Here is a 19,318-nt window from a genome sequence, read left to right on the forward strand (position 1 = left end):
ATGCCAGTTTCGCATTCCATTTCAAAATTATTTTAATACTATAAAACTCATTTGTTCACATTTTTGTACAAAAGATGAGTTGTTTTCTCTTAATTACAGGAGAATCATTTCAACCTTGAGATTTCAGCTAAGTAGGTCCAAAACAAAACAAGACTGGGTTCTACTGGTTCTGGAGGGTCCCAACACAGCTCACCCAAGGTCTCTTTGCAGTTTGGCTCTCATGGTTATGGACCATCTTGATGGAAAATACCCCACGTCATTGACTCTTCGGAGGCTTGTAGTGAATTCGGCAACGCTCATTAAATACCTGAGACACCAAAAAAGAACAGCAAAAGCGAATCAGGCCTCATCCAGGAGATGAGCAGAACTCCAAAGCTAGTTCAGACAAGCACTTTCTCAAGCTGCCCAGCCCTGCTGTACCAGTACATGGTACTTACCAAGGCACCTGTCTCCTTTCACCTTCTCTCCTGGCTTTAGTGAATCCACAGTTTGCAGCCTGACGCTGGGGAACTGTGCAGCACTAAGCGTTCTCCCTCAGATAAGGCTGGTTCATAATCCTGGTAGTCTGTTATCATCAAGGATGCTGATTTTTTAAAAAATTTTTCCCCCCCAAAGAGGGAGGGAAATTATGGAAGGCTCCTGACCAGCTGCATTCTGTTTTGTTCACTCTGGCATTCAAATTTGGACACCATATTCTTCTCTTTCCTAAGCAAACGCATTTTAGATTGTCATGACAGCTAAGAAGAGGTGCAAGGGCTCTTGGAAGCCACGTCCACACCTTGCTACGTGACCGCAGGTGCCGGTGCTGCCAGCACTCCTACGCAAAGGGCACTCTGCTCTGGCCTCACTCGCCTCTGGAATCTTCTCCGGGTAAAATCTAGCACACAGAACTGGAGAATGAAGATCAAGTTTATTTAGTGACGCAGACCGCTTACCCCGAGGAGGGCCAATAAATGTGACTATTTAAAATAAGGCAGTCTGAAACAAAAGCACAACGCATAGGCTCACACTAAAGTTACAGGTGCTCTTTATGAACCATTGGTTATTTGTCCAGCGCACGTCCTGAGAAGTGGCACGAGCACCACCTAGCACTGAGCAGAGGCACTGGTGGTTAGTGGTTCCCCCACCAGCACTCATGCAGGAGCACGTTTTGCCAAGCTGTCCGGGGATTTTCAGGTCCATGTGATGGTCAGGACATCAAGTTTTGTGAACTCTCCCATTGCCTCCACATGCAAAGTGAGTGGTCCTGTAATTCTGGGAAGTTATGCATCACTTTTATGTAAATACGTTATTTTAAACCATGTGTTCCTAGAATCCTCTACTTCTACAGCTGATGTCCTCATTCAGAGTTCAGAACTTAGGGCAACTTCAGCAAAAGTGAACTTTAGTGCTTGCATTAGTTTTAGCATTAATTCTTAACAATTTCTGAGTAACTTTCCACTTATTTTCAAATTTCATTTGCTTTAAGAAACAGACACATATTAGAAACTGCTTCATGTTACAGAAAATAAAAGTTGTGATACAGTTTCTTCCACGGGTACAGCCAGCCTGTCCCACTACATTACCACATGTAATAGACAACTCTGGAAGAGTCGAGTTGAGTATGTAGAGGTCTGCGATCAGGTAAGTGACAGAAAGAAACCGCAGAAATTAAAAGCCACAAAGAGTTCCCATTCAAAAGCATTGTAAGATTAAGCAAACTGCACCATTTTTGTCCCTTGCCTGTCAAAGACATTGTAAGGGCATATATGTCTGAAGGGGTAATGCAGAAATACAATACAATAAAATGCTGTAAAGGTCTCTTGCATCAAGTAACATGCCAGCTTGCTATCATGCAAACTTTTAAAGCATCTTTAACAGTAACTCTGCAGCCTATGGAAGGGAGATCAATGCTGCAGTCTCACTAACGCTGCCTCCTGCTTCTAGGATCATCGACCCACAGACCTCAGTGTGTTACTCAGGCCACTTATTCTCATTTTTTCAGACAGGAAAAACAGTGCCTGAGAAACTAACATTCATGTTACTATGCAGAAGTTTGATTTTGCTGTCTTTTACATATTAATATAAACACCCCAACCATAAATTCCAGTGTGGAGGTGCTGTACAGAGACTAACGCAAGTGTCTTGGTTTGGAAGTCAATTCCTTGTTCGGTATCAGCCAAACAAAATTCCACAGCACATAAAGCAGCACCTCTCTGTATGCCACTACCACTACAGCTATCCAGAGCAAATGTTTGCAAATAACTGTTCCCTACTCAGATTTTTCCCATCAGCTTTCAGTTGGTTAGGGCTGCTGTAAATACCCAAGTGTGCTTTCCAACTAGAAGTCTGCAACAGTACAAAAAGAGTGGAGGTCCTCACCTGCAAACCAATAACCACTTCATGGAATGAACTGCATTCGGTCTGCAACTGTGACTGGTTCTAATTCTTTCAGTGACATATTTTCACAGACAGCTAAATGACATTTATGCCTATATTCAGAGGGCAACAGTAGCAGAGCTGGAGCTAAAACCCAGAATACTTTTCTCTTCAACCACTAGCTGGCTAAAATATCCCTGCACCAGGCATACCTCACTATTTATAAACTCTCCATCTTCAGGAAAAATCAGATAATTTCTCTTACTAACAAAAGCTTAATGCAGCTACAGGAAATCGCTGGCATTAGCGCTAAATTTGGTGCCAAGCCTGGGCTTAGGAAGATGGGGGTGAGGATTCTCCCCCTGTAGCAGAGCCACCATAAAATACTTGCCCCTGGTGATCTGCAGCACGTTGTTAAGGCTGTGGCATTGTTTAGTCATATCTGAGCTCGTTTAAAATCAAATACGCTTAAGCGCATCATTCGCTCTTCCAGACAGCACAGAGGTAGTACTGGTGGCAAAGCACTTGTGGAGAGGCACGTGAACGCTCGCCTGACCAGCCTGCACTGGGCTACTGAAGAACACCCAAGACTTACAGCTGTACTGCCTTCACACTGATGCTATCCAGGGGACTAAAATCCTGAGGCAGGGATTAAGGAGGGAGCTGCAGCTAGTACCAGCTGTTTGCAAAAATCCTTTTGCTTTTAGAGAGGGAAGGAGGTTCTCTGTACAGTGCTGAAAGCTCTGAAAGGCTACATCAAAGCAGCAAAGGATGCCAGACGTGAGGCGCTGCAGTGACGGAATACAGCCACCTCAGAATTTAAGCTCCGTGTTAAGATCCCATCATAACAAGATCAGGTCTGAGGCCATCAGTCCAGAGGGTGACCTGCCCCCTCTGTAGACACGGAAGAGCCGCAGCCAGCCCACCCTTTGCACCAGGGAGCATCCCTCTGGGCCTGCAAGCTCCACCAGGAAAAGGTTCAACTTCTACACCCACCCTCCCCGGCCCAGCTCGGAAGCGTGAACAGCACCAAACAGCCAAATCTGACAGACTCATCCCTCTCACATTGTTAGAGGCCCAGCAAAGCTTTTCAGACAGGCCACCATGGAAACATCTACAAATTCCTTAGCCACTGGGCAAGGTGGAGAAAGGGATCTACACAGGGAATACTACACTGCCCTTCCTCCCCTCTAAATCCGATGCTTTCCTTTCCTGTGCAGTGCGATTGTGCATCCAGAATGGGAAAATGATTGACCCGAAACATTTCCCGCAGCACTGCCCTCACCTATTTCTAATCAACCTGCCTCATAAGGCACCAGTCTCACGCCTCCAGTGCATGACCGTCTGTTGGGACAGAACATCATCACCATTTTAAATGACTGAGTACCTTCCAGCTTCTGTCGTTTACCACTTCTTCAACATTCAGCTCCGACTGCATCAATTTCAACTGCAGAAAGTAACAGATAAAAGAGGTTATTGTCAAACAGGCCTCCTGTCAAACAGGCCTCCCTGCACCTTCAGTACTTACTACCATTGCAACTTTCTAGATCATGATCCCAACACCAGGCGCACGTCCCCTCCCATGGTGTGAACTGAAGGGCTGGTATGTAATCATCCCGAAAGCCTGGCCCTTCCATTCAGCCAACACTCGGGCAGACTGAAGTCTGCAAGGGCACGGAGACGGCCGACCCGAACACAAACCTGGCAGAAGCAGCTCCTGATCACTAGTGCTCCCTTCTTAAATACTGCCCACCAAGACCTGCCAGTCATTAACTGGTTAACATTAGCGGCTTCACAGGCAAAACCAACTATAGCTAATTCAAGCACTCAGCACAGGGAATGCCAGTGCTGGAATTAGCTCGGCAGCCTGGACTCATCATTCTTCCACAGGTGCATTGGTAGAGCCATATAGGGAGCTGGCAGCAAAGCTAGGACTGAACACACATCTCAGATTCTGGATTTAGAATTAAGATCATAAGGAGATCCCCTCCGCTTCCTTTATCACCTACTCTGTGCACCGACCAAAAAAGGGTCTACAAGAATAGATCATGTACGTTCGTGCTATCTGAGCCAGTTCATACATTATGTGACCACAGCAGGACAAATCAGGTTCACACAGATGCAAAAGCTCTTGCAAGAACTACCCCAACACACAGGTCCTTGAGCACTCACTCCACCCATAAGAATCTCTTTGGTTTGCACCTAATAAGGAACAAAAGGGGCAGGTGTGACAGCTGCCTTCAAGTGACCTGGGTAATTTGACCCACAAAGCCCTGAAGCAATAGTAGGGGATGTAAGAACCACCTGCCACTTCAGCCTACATTTAGGATGTATTTTTGTTGGGAGCCTTCAACGCAACAGACTAGGGACAAGAGATTATCCATTTTAAATACATGGTTCCGATTCAAGAGTTGGTGAACAGATGCAAACCAAGACGGCAATCCCATCAAAAACCTTCCAGGCAAGATGTTCAGACACACAGAGCTACTACAGTTGTTGGAATGGACTTTTACCTACTCAATAGGACTCCAAACTGTTAGAAATAACAATCCGGCATCCACAGAGTGACTAGATGACCAGGATTAGTCTCTAAAAAATAACCACTCAGAAGATCTTTAGTAGTTCAGAGAAAGGTTCTTCCTGCTGGAGGATGTGAACAGCTGTACAATTATCTGGATTGTCACAGAAATTGCCTCTGCGCCAAGCCTAAGCAAAACCACTATTTTAGCCTTTTCCTTCGAGTTGCAGACCTGAACAGCAATAGTGTCAACCAACACGGCTATTCAGGGGGGGCTGCTGTTGTTTTTAAAACATACTCTGACACTTTAACAAGCCTTACTAATTTCCTTGATAAACCACTATGCTGTATGTTCTGGATTTCCAAAATTTATTTGGTTGGATATTTTATGACACTTCATTCGAGTAAACTAAGACGATAACAAATTAAATTAAAACATCATTTGATTATTGTATTAAGTGGATTAAAAGAATTGGCTGCTAGACTGACACTAAGTTTTCTTATTCAATGACCCAGAAGTAATATTTTTGGATAAAGTCCTCCAATTTGTAACATTAGCAGGATGAAAGAGAAATAAGAAAACAGATCTGTATTGCAACCAAGTGAATATACATTCAAAATGCACCATCTTAAGTGTGGGGTGCCTTCTGTCAAGATAGCTTATTTGAGCTGTCGGAAAAACACAGCTCTCATGAAGAACAACAGAAAAACAGAGGTGGGGGGACTACGCCTCATGAAGTCCAACTGCAAATTTGAGATCATCTCATCAAGAGGTTTCTGGGATGTTTCCATATCACGGATCAAATCATGGATTGCTTTTAATACTTGAAATCGCCTCCAATTATTAGACATCATTGCAATCCTACCAGTGGTTTCAGTTTCAATGACAGGTTTTGGGCTCAGTAACTAAACGATTTAAAGAATTGGCTCTGCAAACAAAACCTGTAGAAAATACTAAACTATCGTTCTAGTTTTTCAAACTAATATGGGTGCTTGTTAGCAGTTCTGTAAGTGAGGCTTTAAGAATAAAACCACTCACCTGCCACCTGATTCTTCAAATCTGAGCTCACCAGAGTACTACTCTGAGGAGCACATGAACAAACAGTTCAGTGCCTGGGAAAAATCAGATGCCCAAGTTCAGACCAACCCTCAGGGAGCTTTTACTACAACTGCATCAACATCCAGCTGCTCTTTGAAACAGGGGCTACAACAGGCTCCTCTTGGAAGTACAGGGGTTAAGTGGATTTTGGGGTAATTTAGCACCGCAAAAGCAAAGTTTCAAGACCCATCTCTCCAAGTCTTACAGTACTGCAGCAGGGAAAGTCGCACCCAGGGTACAGGACCATAGATATATACGCACACATATATGATGGTGGGATGTCTGGCTGTTATAAGAACTCACCGTTACATTGGAAATTCAAAGGCACCGGTTTAGAAACACTGGCTAAGACAGTCCTCAATAGAGGAAGGCTCACTAAACTGCTGAACAGAACAGACACGCCTAGCCAGCGTATGCAAAAAAAGCAATAAGCAAACAGTCTTATTTGCTTATTTGCTATGTGCTGCAAGCATATGGCGTGGAAAAAAAACGTGAACATATGTCATACAGAGCAGGTCTGGAACAGAACCAATGGAACAGTTAAACACTCTAGAGCTACAGGTGCCAATAGAACAGTTAAACACTCTACAGCTACAGGTGCAGCATCCTTTGCCCTGCAAAGGGGGATCTGGAATGGGGGCAAGACCTCCAGCAGGGTTCCCGTCTCCACTTCTGATACTCCCCTTGATCACCTCTGTTCAGCTCCGGTGAAGTACACCGTCCAGCCAGAGGCCAGAAGGTTAAGAGGGTGTTTGCACATTAGAGTTCCTTATGCAATCCATCATAAGCTACTCAAAAATTGATCTAAGAAATACTGAACAAAAAAAGTTGAGTAAGTGGAATTCAAGGTTGCCTGGCAGCTCCTCACAGAGGACAGGAACTGCAATTAATGCACCAAGTAAGATCGATGCTTCTCAGGGCGACGATGAAAAAGGACAGCTTTAAGACTGCGTAACTGTGTGGTGCCCAAGACATATACAAAAGCCGTATTTCATTACCTTCTGGTGTCTGCATCTTGGCACCCATGCTTGCCATTTGCAGACAGACTAGTTTTACAAGATCTCAAAAAGGAAAAACGAACCATCAGGCGTTTTGAAAGGACTAAGCAAGCCCCAGGTAGGTTGTACGACAAGTGGCACCAGGCAGTGAAGGTTAGAGTCCACCATGGGGAAGCACAGCTGTTTTTCTACGGCATTTGTGTAGCAGGTTCTCAGAAAACGCCCCACTTGCAGCATAACAGCAGCCCTGTCTTGAGGGCTAGGGGAAATGTTGCTCACAAACAAAGCCAACAAGAATCTTGGAAAACACTGCCCGAGTCAGGATCTGCTCCAGGTTCTCTCCACCACACTGGTCTTTCCATTTGGGAAAGATACCCTCTTCTTCCTCTCTAAGTAATCTCTAAAAAGCTCCACCACTCACCTTTGTCTGTTCTTTCCTGAGTTGCTTTAATAATGCTGCATCATCCTGGGCCTTTTCCCTCTCTTCTCTGAGAGTTTTCACTACGCTGGAAGTCTGAGCGATGCAGTTTTTGATGATTCTCTCTCTGCTGGTGTGAGCATCTGTCAGCTGAGCAGGGTGAGAAAGAAAGTCACAACTCAGCAGAGAATAAAACCCTCCAAGCTTCAAGTTAAAAGAGAGACCTTCTAAAGTCAAGGTATTGCTGTGCCTATAGAAAACCCTCTGACTCTATAACCTCCCCATGTGGGAACCAATGCCGCTTTGAGTAGCAGCTACCCACTTGATCAAAAGTCAGATACACAAGCAGGAGTCTTGTAAAGTAGTGCAAGAAGTGTGATAGCACCCATTTCTAAAAGAAAGCAGCGGACTGGACCAACACCATCCACTGCAGCCTGAAGCGCACCTCAGCGGATCGGGACTGCAGGAGAAACAAGTTCCCTGCGTGGTTTTAAACTGAAGCAGCTGTTGCATGTGTGAGGTTCGGGTGCGCAGAGAAGTTGAGCAGAGCAGTCACAGATACGAAAAGCACAATACACCAAGGCAGCGCTTCCCTTAGAAACTGAGGGTGTTTTCCCGGCCACGGCAGGGGACAGAGCCCTGGGAAGTGAGCAGAAGGAGTGCACACTCACAGACTGGTACAGCTCCTTACACGTCTGGCCGGCATCCACCTTCCCCGCAAAGGACGCTGTGGGAATCGTAGTGTTTAACTCGTGGACGATTCTGTCATCGATTGTCCTCATCACCCTGAGCAACTCCTGCATTACAAAAGAAAAAGAAAAGAATTGCTTTACCTCTGAGAAAAGCCTACTACAACGACAAAATTTACACGATTGATTTTTTTAATATAAAACTGAGTGGATGGCTTACACAGAGCAAAAAACCGTATCAAACAATTTCCACAGGTGTGTGCGGGAAACCCTGTAGCTCCCTCAGAGCCACGGCCGGAGGCAGGGAGCCCCCCGGCCTGCCTGGGGCCCCGTGTCCCCCCTCCCCGCTCCAGGCGGCAGCGGGGCCGAACGGCACCAAACCGGCGAACCCCGGTTTCTGGGGGGCACCGAGCTTAGGGCACAGCCCGGTTACCGCCGCCCGCCCGGGCCCTGCTCAGAGCCGGGGCGCGCCTGGCGCCTCACGCCCGACCCGCCCGCGGGAAGGCGCCCGCGGAGCCCCCGACCCGGGGTGGGGGCAGCCCCGGCTCCGCCACCAGCCCGGCCCGGGGGGGGGGAGGGGAGGCCCGGCCCCGCCGCCTCACTCCGACCGCCGCGGGAGGGGTGACCCCGCCGCCCCCCGCGGGGCGCGCTCCCTCGCTGCCAGGAGACGGCGGGAGCGCGCACGGCGCCGAAGGGAGGCGGGAACGCGCGCGCGCCCCCCCCCCTCCCCCGGCCGCCCCCCCCCCCCACGCGTGTTACCTGGAACTCGGCGAAGTCCTCGCAGCTCGCCGCTCCGCTGGGCGCCGCCATATTGGAAAGGCCGAGGGCCACGGCGGCGGCCAATCCGGTGAGGCGGGGGGGATGACGCGCCGGCGGTGGGCGGGGCGAGGCGGGCCCTGCGCGGGGCGCCCCCTGGCGGAGCCTCCTGCTCCTCGCGCGCCTCCGCCGCCCCCGCGGTGCCCCCCGCAGGCGGCCCCGGCGCCGGTGCGGGCCGAGCGCTCCGCCGCGCCTCGCCAATCGCGGCCGGGCCCGGCCGGGCCGGGCCGGGGCGCCGCCTCCGCCTGACATTGAGGGCGCCGGGCAGGGCTGGGGCAGGCCGCGCCATGTGGGGCCGCGCCGGTGAGTGGGGGCCGGGGGGCCGGGGTCGCCCGCTCACCGTGAGGCAGGGCTGGCCGCCCGGGGCGGGGCGGGGGAACCGGGAGCGGGGGGCCCTGCAGGCCCGGCCTGGCGGCGGCTGTGCGCGGGGCCGGTGGACCCGCGCCCAGCGGCCTCCGGGCCGGCCGTGAGGAACGGGGGACTTTGTGCCCTTCTTGCCCTCTCCGAGACCCCGAGGGGGGGGTTCCTTGGCGGCGGGGGGGGGGGGGTTGGCCCCTATAAATCCAATTTATATTTTTTTTCGGAGCTGGAACATCTTATGCCTAGAAAATAAAGGGCGAGTTTTCCCTCACAGGGACATTTTCAGCCAGCATAAAGAAGAAAAACCTCAATTTGTATTTTTTTAAGTGCTCTTTCGCCTTTCAAAGTTAGTTTTTTCCCCTCCGAATGTTTTCATTATATTAAACAATGAATTGAAGGCTCTTTCTTGAGAGTACGGCCTCATACCTAAGGTGCCCTGCCCTCCCCAAAGCAGGTGTCGCGGTACAGCAGAATTCTGCTTTTTTTGGCTTTCTTTTCTTGACCCTCTGACTTGCATTTGGGAGGCGACGAGGCCGGTGGAAAGTCGGGGGCTCCGAGGTGGCCGGAGGGTGTCTGCAGCAGTGCAGTACGTCCATTCTGTGGTCCTGTGATGTGCGTTGTGGTTTAGAAATTGCTTGCAGGCTGTAATCCTGCATCCCCGTTTTCCTAAATCAGGTTAATGGGAAGCTCACACCGAAGCTTACACAGAAGCTTTAATTTCCTTGGTAGCTTCTGTTGCAGCTAAATCTGGTGTTTCTTGCATAGTATTAGATTTGTACTTACTGCTTTTCTTTTTTTTTTAACTTCTGTGTTTACAAGAAAAAAACCCCACACTTCTGTTTAATTTAAAAGCGACTGTTCTCATCTTCTGTTGTTCTGGGTTAGAGTTGGCCCCTTTGCTTCTTCTGCTCTCTTTTCCAGATAGGGCTGTTAAACTGCTGGGAAGAAATATTCCCTCAGTTCTGAGGCTAACTGAAGGAGTGGATCTGAAGATAAGCAGAAGGCTTTGCATTAAATCCCAGGAAGAAAGTCAACCTCAGCCAAGAAGTAAGTGTTTTTGATAATTGTGCTGCATTTCATGCCACAAAATACTTGGGAGATCCAGGCTGCAAACGTCTGAACAGGAATTTGGCTGACAGAGATGCTAATATCCCTGATTTTGTGAGAGGGAATTCTGGTCTTTAGACTGAAAAATGGAGCATTAAATTCAGCAGTAAAATCTTGGGGTTTAACAAAGCCAGGGGCCAGTATCTCTTCTCGTGGCAGTAACGCAGCTTTCGCTTTGTAGCAGGTCCCTGGTACCTTACCTGACAGGCAGTCCTGCACCGAGGCTTTTCAGCCGTGCTCCAGAACAGACTGTTCAGCCCTACTGGTGTTAGGAATGTCATACGAGCTGAAGCACTTCTGCAGCTCTTCATGGTACAACCAGCTGCAGCCGCTGGCAGAACAGAACGTGCCCTGACAGGGGCAGTCGGTCTGAACCGCCGGCTTGGTCACTCTTCGGGCATGGAGTTGGACAGATACAGCTCAGGCCATGAAACATATTTTTCACTAAATGTGGGATGGTTATGATGCTGCAATCGGACCTTCTGTACAACAGGTTCCCTTTGTGGCCTCCTGACGCGAGTTAAACGGAGCACACAGATGTGAGGCATTTTGCAAGCTGCCGTGCTAAGAACACAATGCAGCTGTGCTGGGTAGGACCAGAGGTCTCCTTAGCGGCAGGATGTCTCCAGCAGTGGCCAGTAAAGGAGCTCCCTTATGTTTTTGTGAAGACTAATAGGAATGGTGACCAACAGCAAGGACCTAAGGAAAGGGTATGGAGAGGGCAAACCTAGTGTTTACCCCTAGATGTCCCAGAGATGGCATCTTTGTGTTTAAGGGTCCTCACTGGATTTTTCTTTCATAAATTTGCCCAGTCTCTTGAAGCTGGATGTATTTTTAGCATCCATATTCTCTGAGAAGGAATTCCTCAGCTGAACCATGCTGTGAGAAAACAAGTACTCTTGTGGTTGGTGTTGAACCTGGTGCATGTTTTTTTTAAATTCAGTTTTTATTCCATAACCTTTCCAAGGCAGAACCTGTTCATTATAACCCCCGGTCCCGATGTCACTGGGGATTCTGGTGAGCTGAAGGGAGCTGCAGCTGCTGCTCTTCCAGGCCAGCAGCCTGTCTATGGTACTGCTTCTTACGTGGTGGCCATGCCGTACCTGCAGACGTCCTCACCAATTTTCTCTGTTCCCCTTCCATTTCAACTGTTTATGAGATGAGGGGGGCAGTGTTTCACATGCTTTTCAAAATGCTGGAGCCATAGTTTTATGCGATGGCATAATAATGGTTCTGTGTTAGTCTGTGTGCCTCATCGCTGCCGGTAATGCCGTTTCCCTTTCTGACTATTACTGAACACTTTGCTAAAAACTCTGTGAAACCCCGAGGACTTTCTCCTCCACAGTAATGGTTGGGTTAGAGTCTGTCATGTGTATGTCAACTGGAATTGCTTCCCGTCAGTATCCATGGGGTTCCACTGGCCATCCCATTGACTCAGGACTCCAAAGTCCTGTGCTTAGCTCTCTTTACATTTTTGAATAACTTGGTGTTGTCAGCAACTGTGTATCCACTCCCTAGATAATTCATGAATCCACTGGGCACCACACATCCATACAGGATACCTCCCATTGTTTAAAAAAGAAAAAAGCTGTCTATCTTTGCCAGATTTTAATGGTACGTTACATACGGAAACCTTCCCCTGTTACGTTCTGAATATTTTGTATGTGGGGTTTGAAAGACTGAGCTGAAAATGAAGGCTCTAATCTTTGCCTATGGTCACCTCTTTGTTTATACCAGATAAAATCTTACACTGCCTGGAAAAGTTAACATTCTGTGATGTAACGGTGCAGCATGTTGGCTTTTCTGTAGCAATTCTGGTTATTTTTTAAAAAAACTATTTTAAGTGTAATAGCAAAACTATAATATTTTAGCACCTTTCAAAGTTTAGATGCTGAAGCAGGTTCTGCAAATTTAGCTACAAATATAGAGGTTTTGAGCAAGGTCAGGCTTTCCTTACACAGCCTCTGTTTAATCCATATATATTTACAGGTTTGTTAATCTGACTGTGATATGCTTTTTGTTGCCTAACCACCTCTAGCAACCATATTTGACATTTTGTGCTGCTCACCCTAACTGGTTTCATTACAGCTGTGGCAGTTCAGCTTCTCTGATCATTTGTTTTGGTGTTTTTGTTTGTGTATTTTGTTGGGGTTTTTTTAGGTCGGTCTCCTTTGAGGGTGCCTGGACACAAACCTACAGACTGGGAAAAAAGATTTTTATTGTGGGCAGGCCATTTCAAAAAACCAGAGGATATACCAGAGACTGTCTCGTAAGTGCCAGTTTTGAAGCTGTAAAAGAGGCATTGTCTGCGCAGGAATAACTTACTTGAATGCAACTGTGGGAAAACTTTTCTTAAATGGAATGGGGCTTCACAGCTGAAAAATCTTAACACTGCTCTTTGGCGTATTGTCTTGCAGATGAGCTGACCTGAGCAATTTTGTATTGCTGAGGTAATACATCCATTTTCATTATTGATTTTTTTTCTGAAGGGATGATGAGCATTTACCAGTTGTTTCACTAGAAAAACATCATAAATCAGTTAATTTTTACTCTTCTCTCCCAATCAAAAAGGCTTTTTGCAGATACTTGTGTGAGCTTTTTCTGTTTTTTTTTTCTTTATACATCTGTCTCTTGTTGTGTGACATTTTCATGAGGAAGTTGTAAAATAACTGAAACTCATTTAAAATACTTAGTTATTAATATCTAGAGGGAATGGGCCAACTTTCTTTACACTTGGAATTTACACTAAAAAACAGTGAAAAGGCTCCCTAACAAAAAATATATATAGCCCCATTTTCCTTGTTGCTGGTGGAGTCCAAATGTCAGTGCTTTGCCCTGTGTGAAAAGCAGAAAATAAAACTCGATGTTCTAGTTTGCCTATCTAAAATGAAGATCAGATTTAACAACAACAGGCAGTTACTAGTTGATAAGACATTCCTGGTGGTAATACAGTTATCTTTTAAAACATGCTTGTAATGCTTTAAATATATGTATTTATTTAAATCAAAAAGATAGAGTAAAATTTGTACTACTTGGGTTAGCTGCGCTCTAAAGATACTGTGTTTGTTTGGGTGCACCATGCTGGAGTTGAATATCCACCCATGTATCTAAGGGGTTTTTTTCTAAATGTATCACAATGCATAAATTGTTAAAAATTAATTCTTCAATTCTGTATCGAAATATTTTTCTTAAATTACATTTGAAATACCTAAAGGTGGAAATTATTAAAACTTAGGAAATAGTCATTTCATACATTTTTGCATACCCAAGACTTTTGATGAGCGTTTTTAAGAAAACAGAGTTAGCAGAGGGATTGAAGTCATCTCAATGGTTTATTGAAAGGACACACCAAGTTCTGATAAAAGCTGACCTGTTTTGCAAGTGCATAGGGAGTTCTTGGGTTTTATTTAGGCAAATAGTTCAGCCAGAGCTGAGAAGACAATTGAGAACTATAAAAGCACAAGAGCTTGTTTTCCTGTTCTGAGCCGAGTTAGAGGGTTGTAAGGGCTTGTGATATAACCCAGATCATCTTGCAAGATGCAGTGATCAGAAGTAACTCATTTATTAAACAAATGTTAATCTTAGCCACTGAACTGATATAAAATGCAAATTGTGTTCAGATAACTGCCTTTTCCTCTTGCATATTTTAACACACCTAAGGTACTTCAAAAATTAACGAAGTTTTTAAATCCTACTTCTGGGCATTTCCGCTTAATTGCAGCCTGCACCCAAGTTGTTCATCATAGATTATTAGCAAAAACAAACAACCCGGAAGCTAAATTTAACTATTAGTTTCATGGTAGATGGACACGTTCCCTATAATCAGAAATCTTGTACTCTGCTCAATACTCTGAAATGGTGATCAAATCACTCTTGCCCTCCTCTTCAAAAACAAGAACAAAACTCTTCAGTTCTCAGGTCCTATGTGATTTGCTATGTTGAAGTGTTGTGGATCCTTTGATATCTTTTTTCCTTCAGGTTTAGGGGTCAAAATGTGGTAAAAGATTCCCATTCACTCATAACACTCCTTTGTGTACAGTGAGAATTTCGCAGTTCCATTAAATCCACTATCCATGTTAGTTCTGGGGTGTAATTACTTAGTTTGATGCATTTATTCTTTCATCACAGGATGTTGATGCTTTCCTAGTCATCTGTAATTTTATAATGTGCCAGATTTAATCAGTGAGAGTATTAGGCCTCCTTGAGAAGGGAGTTAACAGCTCTAAGTTCTGCAAGGAGCGCTGAATACCAGGTACAGGTCTTTGGTTGCCGTAGAAAGCGCAGCATTCTGCTTCACTGGCCCTTCCTGCATTGGCACCTCTCATATAAACTTTAACTTTGCTGTAACTGAGGTGTCACTTGGGTAGAATAATCTTCAGTTTAACCCAACTTAAGATAAATTACTTTTTGTTTTAACTCATCCAGTGTACAGCTGGAAGGCTTTAGTAACTGATAGTCTTCTTGTGGAAGATTTCTGGTTTTTGAAAGATAACAGTAGCCTAGGCAACAGGTTTCCCAAAGGAGTACTATAGCTACTGCTGTGGCTAGATAAGTCCCCTGAAATAAGAAAATAATTTAAAAACTACCAGATTTAAAGGGGCCCTCTGTCCAAAGCTGATGTTGGAAAGCTTACAATCTTCCATGGCTCCTTAATTTCTTAGGAAAACAGATTACCTTAAGATGATTTACTCTAGCAGGAGGGAATTGGTAAGCACCGGTCTTCTACCAAGTCCTGTTCAGAATGTCCGAGGAGTGTTACATTCAGCAGCCTGTGTGTAACCTGTAGTGCTATCAAATCCTGTAGCAGAGGCAGCCTTCTTGCTGCAAAATAGACACTGTCATAAATGAACCTGTTCTGGCAGAAAGAATTGGTAAGCTGTTTGCGATAAAGCCTCCCTCTGTCCGAGAAACTCCAGCTGTTAAACACTGTATTTGATTCCTGCTGACAAATGGGGTTTACCACACTTCTGCCACTGAGGGGAGAACGCGTGTTTTACACTGTTCAGTACAGCACAGTTCTAATGTGGATGGAATGCTCCTGGCTCTGCAGGTAGGGGAAGGCAGTAACGAGCACAGCATGGAGCAAACACGAAGAAAAACATTGTATTAGTAAAGCCATCCCTCCCTTTCCTGCCCTCTCCATAGTGAACACGCATAAATACTGGAGCCTTCCTCCTCTGCGTTGAGTCCAGTGGCCGGGAAAGCAATACTGTCACTTTGCTATTAAAGAACCAAAGGAGGAAATGTTGGGTTTGTTTCACCTTTGAAAGGAACACCTTTGTGACCAGCAATCTCTCAAGGTCACTGGGAATCAGACCTTCCCATTCTTGTAAAATCTTTTTGTGAAGAGAGTCAAGTACTGTCTGCATTATACAAAATTACCTAGAGAGCCTGCTAGGAGAAACTGAACAATTAGCCAGATTATTTGGGTCTCTGATAATGAGTCTGTTCTTTTATTATTTCTTGAGGATCGAAACAATCAGAGCAGCAAAGACCACGCTGCGTGTGAAGTGCAGCTACGTAATGATTGCTTTGACAATACTGGGATGCATAGTGATGGTGATTAGAGGGAAGCAGGTAAGCAGATTTTTTGGCCGGTGAGCACAAATCTCCACATAAACTCCTCAGCTCCTCCTGTGGATTGTTAGTACTGTTTTGTTTTGCTTGGTTTGAGGGATTTTTTTTATCAATGAGCAAAACTTAAGTCTTCCTAGTTCCCCAGAAGCGACCTGCATGGATAATTCCCCAAGTTAGAAAAGGGCGATGCCACTGTAAGACTGCATATGCTGCCTATAAAAAAGGAGGGAGGGGCGGGGCAGGGGAATAAAAATCTTTTTTTTCCCCTCAGTGCAATACTTAATTTTAGCTTGCACTGTTTTAACTCCTTAATTTCGGTGATGGGATGCAAGAGTTCACAAGGAAAGAGCACCTTGTGCTGTGAGGCTGCGGTAGGCAGTGACTGTGTGGGCCTGCTACAGATGCCTCTACATGCTGCAACGCTTGGAGAATCAATGTAACAGAAATAGCAAATGAGTATGTTTCTCCACAAACAAGACGTGAGAATTCCCAAAATTTTTAAACCTTGAGGAGATGGTCAGTAGTAATTCTGTGCCCTTTAATTGCATTAGAAAATAATTTTCTTTTAGTGTGGATGGAACAAGTTTTCTCAAATTATTAGTTTGTTGATTCAAAAAAACTATTTCATAGAAAAGCGCCCAAGTACTGCAGATGCTGAGCATCCTTCACTTGCATAGAATTTGGCAAGGTATCAGAGTTGTTCAGCATGTGGCAGAATTAGGTCTGGAATTTGCATCACATGAAGAGGTAAGTGTAAAGTTTAAGATTCCAAGTGTAGCAAAGGTTACTCATGCTTTAATTTCACGTGTTAACATAAATGATGAACTATTATTAACGGCAAGGTATTTCTGTAAGGAAGCAAGGAGCGCTTTTTGCATACTGAAGCCAAGCTAAAGCCTCTTAGCAGCGCTAGTCTTAAAGTCAAGGAATGTGAATATAATCTGTGCATCTTATTGCCGTGTTACTTTGGATAAAAAGCACAGTGGTAGCACAAACACAGTCCGCTACATTCTTTTACAGATAACTGGAAGTAGAAAACTCTGACCTTAAAGCATCAGCATGGGCAGAACCTTACTGGTGTGCTGCCTCTCTCTAAAGCAGTTCTTCTGATGACAACGTTCAGATGGTGTTTTATAGAGTGCTAAGTGTTCTAGAGAAACCTTAACACCCCAGCACCGGGAAACTAAAGTGCCAAGTGCCATTTCTGTCAGCATTTGTCTCGCAAAATGGAAAGGAGGTAGCACCCTGAAACAAAACAGTGGAAAGGTTTTTCCCTGGCTTTAGCAAAGAGATCAAACACTGACAACACCCAGAACATTTTCCTCTGACATTGGAGAAGTATGAATGCAAACAGCAAGAAGAGAGGAGGACAGCTGCTTTGGAACCCTTGTTTTCACAGCAGCTGGAATCTATTGTTTAGCTTCTGATTTGTTCCCAGTATCTCCGATTTCTGAAGACCAGAGATTAGTATTAAATACTGACCAGAAGCACAGAACATATCTTCCAGTGCCTTAACAAAAGGGTTTAATTTATTCCCAGAGAAGTCATGAGTTTAAGCCAAAATAGTCTCTGGCTGTTTTATTTTAACCCTCTGTCTTCCTGGCATTAAAGCTGACAGAGCTGTGCCTTGGTAAGGACAGGCCAGATCTTTTGTAAACACTAGTGATTCAAGCTTCATCTCTGCAGTCCTTCAGGCGGTAATTTCTGCTCTTGCTTTGTTGTTAAATTGTAGGCTGTAAAAAGGCACGAGTCTCTCATAAGTATGAACTTGGAGAAGAAAGCTCAGTGGAGAGAAGCAGCTGCTCAGAGTACATCTGCTAAACCTTAGAGGAGGAAACGAAAAGACAAATGACTGGGGAAGAAGAGCTGAGTCCTCCTCAGCACTGGAAGGAGAATACAGTCACGTCTTTCCTGTATGTTAGTTCTGTGCTGTCGTGTTCAAGAAAGAATGAATACATTATCCTGTAATCATTAAACCCAGAAATACTGATTTCCCTTTCCTAACCACCACCCCTTTCCTCCAGACTCTCATTGTGGTTAGTGGCACAGGATAAGGTGAGCAAACGGGACAGAGTAGTTGTTTCCATCATGTGCTATGCAGTAGACTAAGCATCTTTTAAAAGGCTGCAGGAGCCGCACACCTGCGTTCTTGGCACCTTTATGAAGTCTTACACGCTTGCTTACCATTTACAAGAAGGGAACTGGGACACGAAAGGACAGCCATTTGGTTTCCACTTGTACAAACAAAATACCTTCACTGGGCAGTCATCTGCTATCACTGACTAGTTCAGGTCCCTTCAAGAAGAATGTGCTGTATGTATTCTATATTGTTACTGTCCGCTTCAAATATTCCGTGTGTTCCTCTTTGTGCAAGAGAGAACAATTATTTGGGGAGCCCTTGAGTCAGGAATAATTGTATGACCTGCATTAACATCATCAAAACGGCGATAGGTTATTAGAAAGTCTTGCTTGCCTGTTCTAGGTCCAGTGTATTCTGGCTGCATTTAAGTGAAGAATTACTTTTTGTGAAGAACCGCCTGTCTCTGATAAAAAAAAGGAGGGAAAGCAATAGTGAAATGTCATTCCAGAGCACTGGTGTGTTGCAGAGGACAACCTAATGGTTTTTACCCTACAGATGGCAGTGAGATGAGAAGGTCCAAGCTAAGGGCACAGAGGTGACTATTTTGAGGAATACAGCTTCAACCTGTGCTATCAGGTTTACTATTTAGAGGCAGGTGAGTATGAGAAAGTCAGTCTGGTATTCCTGCTCTCTGCTCCTGAGCTCTTTTTTCCAAAGGTCATTTGGGTTTATGTGCATTTCCCTCCCTTTAAATCATCATCTGTGCTTTCATGATGCTAGCCCACTTAAAAGATCATCTGCCTCAAGTTTTAGAAGTGGCAGACCCAGTAATACCTGCAAAGCAAAGCGCAACTCCCAACAGTCCTATTGCTGGCATTCGTCCCAGAAGTCACGTACTGTTCATGCTGAACAGCCTGCAGCAACTGGAGGCAGTGTTTTTCCTCCTCCTTTCAGTTCATTGGGAAGGAAATGTAGATTGGAACTGTCAGATTGAAACTGTGTTATTTCCCAGGACTGCTTGCTAACTGGCCCTGGGGACTCCAGGAACAGAAGAGGCATGCATATGGGTTTGACAGATTTTAGTTTGTGAACTTCCTGACAGTGGGAGGCAGATTTTTTTTTTTTTTTTTGAAACTTTCCTGATTAGTTTTTGTTGTACTACTAAAAATTAGCACTATTGCTGAATAAATTAAAAGCCCTACAAAAATGCAGAGCAAATTTGGCTTTATACCTGGAAAAGAGAAGCAATAAGTTATCAAGTGCAATCCTCTAGTACTTTGTCCTTTATCCTAGAGCTA

General features: G+C 45.2%; 2 protein-coding genes across 2 annotated transcripts; one reads left to right on the top strand and one right to left on the bottom strand.

The window, feature by feature from the left end:
• Positions 1 to 14: 14 nt before the first annotated feature.
• MIX23 (mitochondrial matrix import factor 23) lies at positions 15 to 8,997 on the bottom strand. The gene is made up of 5 exons (XM_055808808.1): positions 8,840 to 8,997; positions 8,063 to 8,188; positions 7,395 to 7,541; positions 3,746 to 3,805; positions 15 to 307 (listed from the first exon to the last, which is right to left on the bottom strand). Exons 1-5 carry the CDS (start codon positions 8,888 to 8,890, stop codon positions 257 to 259), a joined length of 435 nt encoding a protein of 144 aa, XP_055664783.1. The 5' UTR covers positions 8,891 to 8,997; the 3' UTR covers positions 15 to 256.
• Positions 8,998 to 9,030: 33 nt separating this feature from the next.
• FAM162A (family with sequence similarity 162 member A) lies at positions 9,031 to 17,950 on the top strand. The gene is made up of 5 exons (XM_055808809.1): positions 9,031 to 9,199; positions 10,178 to 10,303; positions 12,524 to 12,632; positions 15,832 to 15,940; positions 17,673 to 17,950. The coding sequence occupies exons 1-5, from the start codon at positions 9,184 to 9,186 to the stop codon at positions 17,766 to 17,768; spliced, it is 456 nt and encodes a 151-aa protein (XP_055664784.1). The 5' UTR covers positions 9,031 to 9,183; the 3' UTR covers positions 17,769 to 17,950.
• The last annotated feature ends 1,368 nt before the right edge of the window (positions 17,951 to 19,318 follow it).

The sequence above is a fragment of the Falco peregrinus genome, chromosome 6, assembly GCF_023634155.1.
Source record: "Falco peregrinus isolate bFalPer1 chromosome 6, bFalPer1.pri, whole genome shotgun sequence".
In the NCBI taxonomy this organism is placed as follows: Eukaryota; Metazoa; Chordata; class Aves; order Falconiformes; family Falconidae; genus Falco; species Falco peregrinus.

Coding starts and splice junctions, on each gene's coding strand:
- FAM162A (XM_055808809.1), top strand. Junction 10,304..12,523: donor AAGTCAACCTCAGCCAAGAA/GTAAGTGTTTTT, acceptor GGGTTTTTTTAG/GTCGGTCTCCTTTGAGGGTG. Junction 15,941..17,672: donor TGGTGATTAGAGGGAAGCAG/GTAAGCAGATTT, acceptor GTTAAATTGTAG/GCTGTAAAAAGGCACGAGTC.
- MIX23 (XM_055808808.1), bottom strand. CDS start 8,890: ATGGCGGCGCCCAGCGGAGCGGCGAGCTGCGAGGACTTCGCCGAGTTC. Junction 8,189..8,839: donor AGGACTTCGCCGAGTTCCAG/GTAACACGCGTG, acceptor TTTGTAATGCAG/GAGTTGCTCAGGGTGATGAG. Junction 3,806..7,394: donor TCAGGAAAGAACAGACAAAG/GTGAGTGGTGGA, acceptor TACTTTCTGCAG/TTGAAATTGATGCAGTCGGA.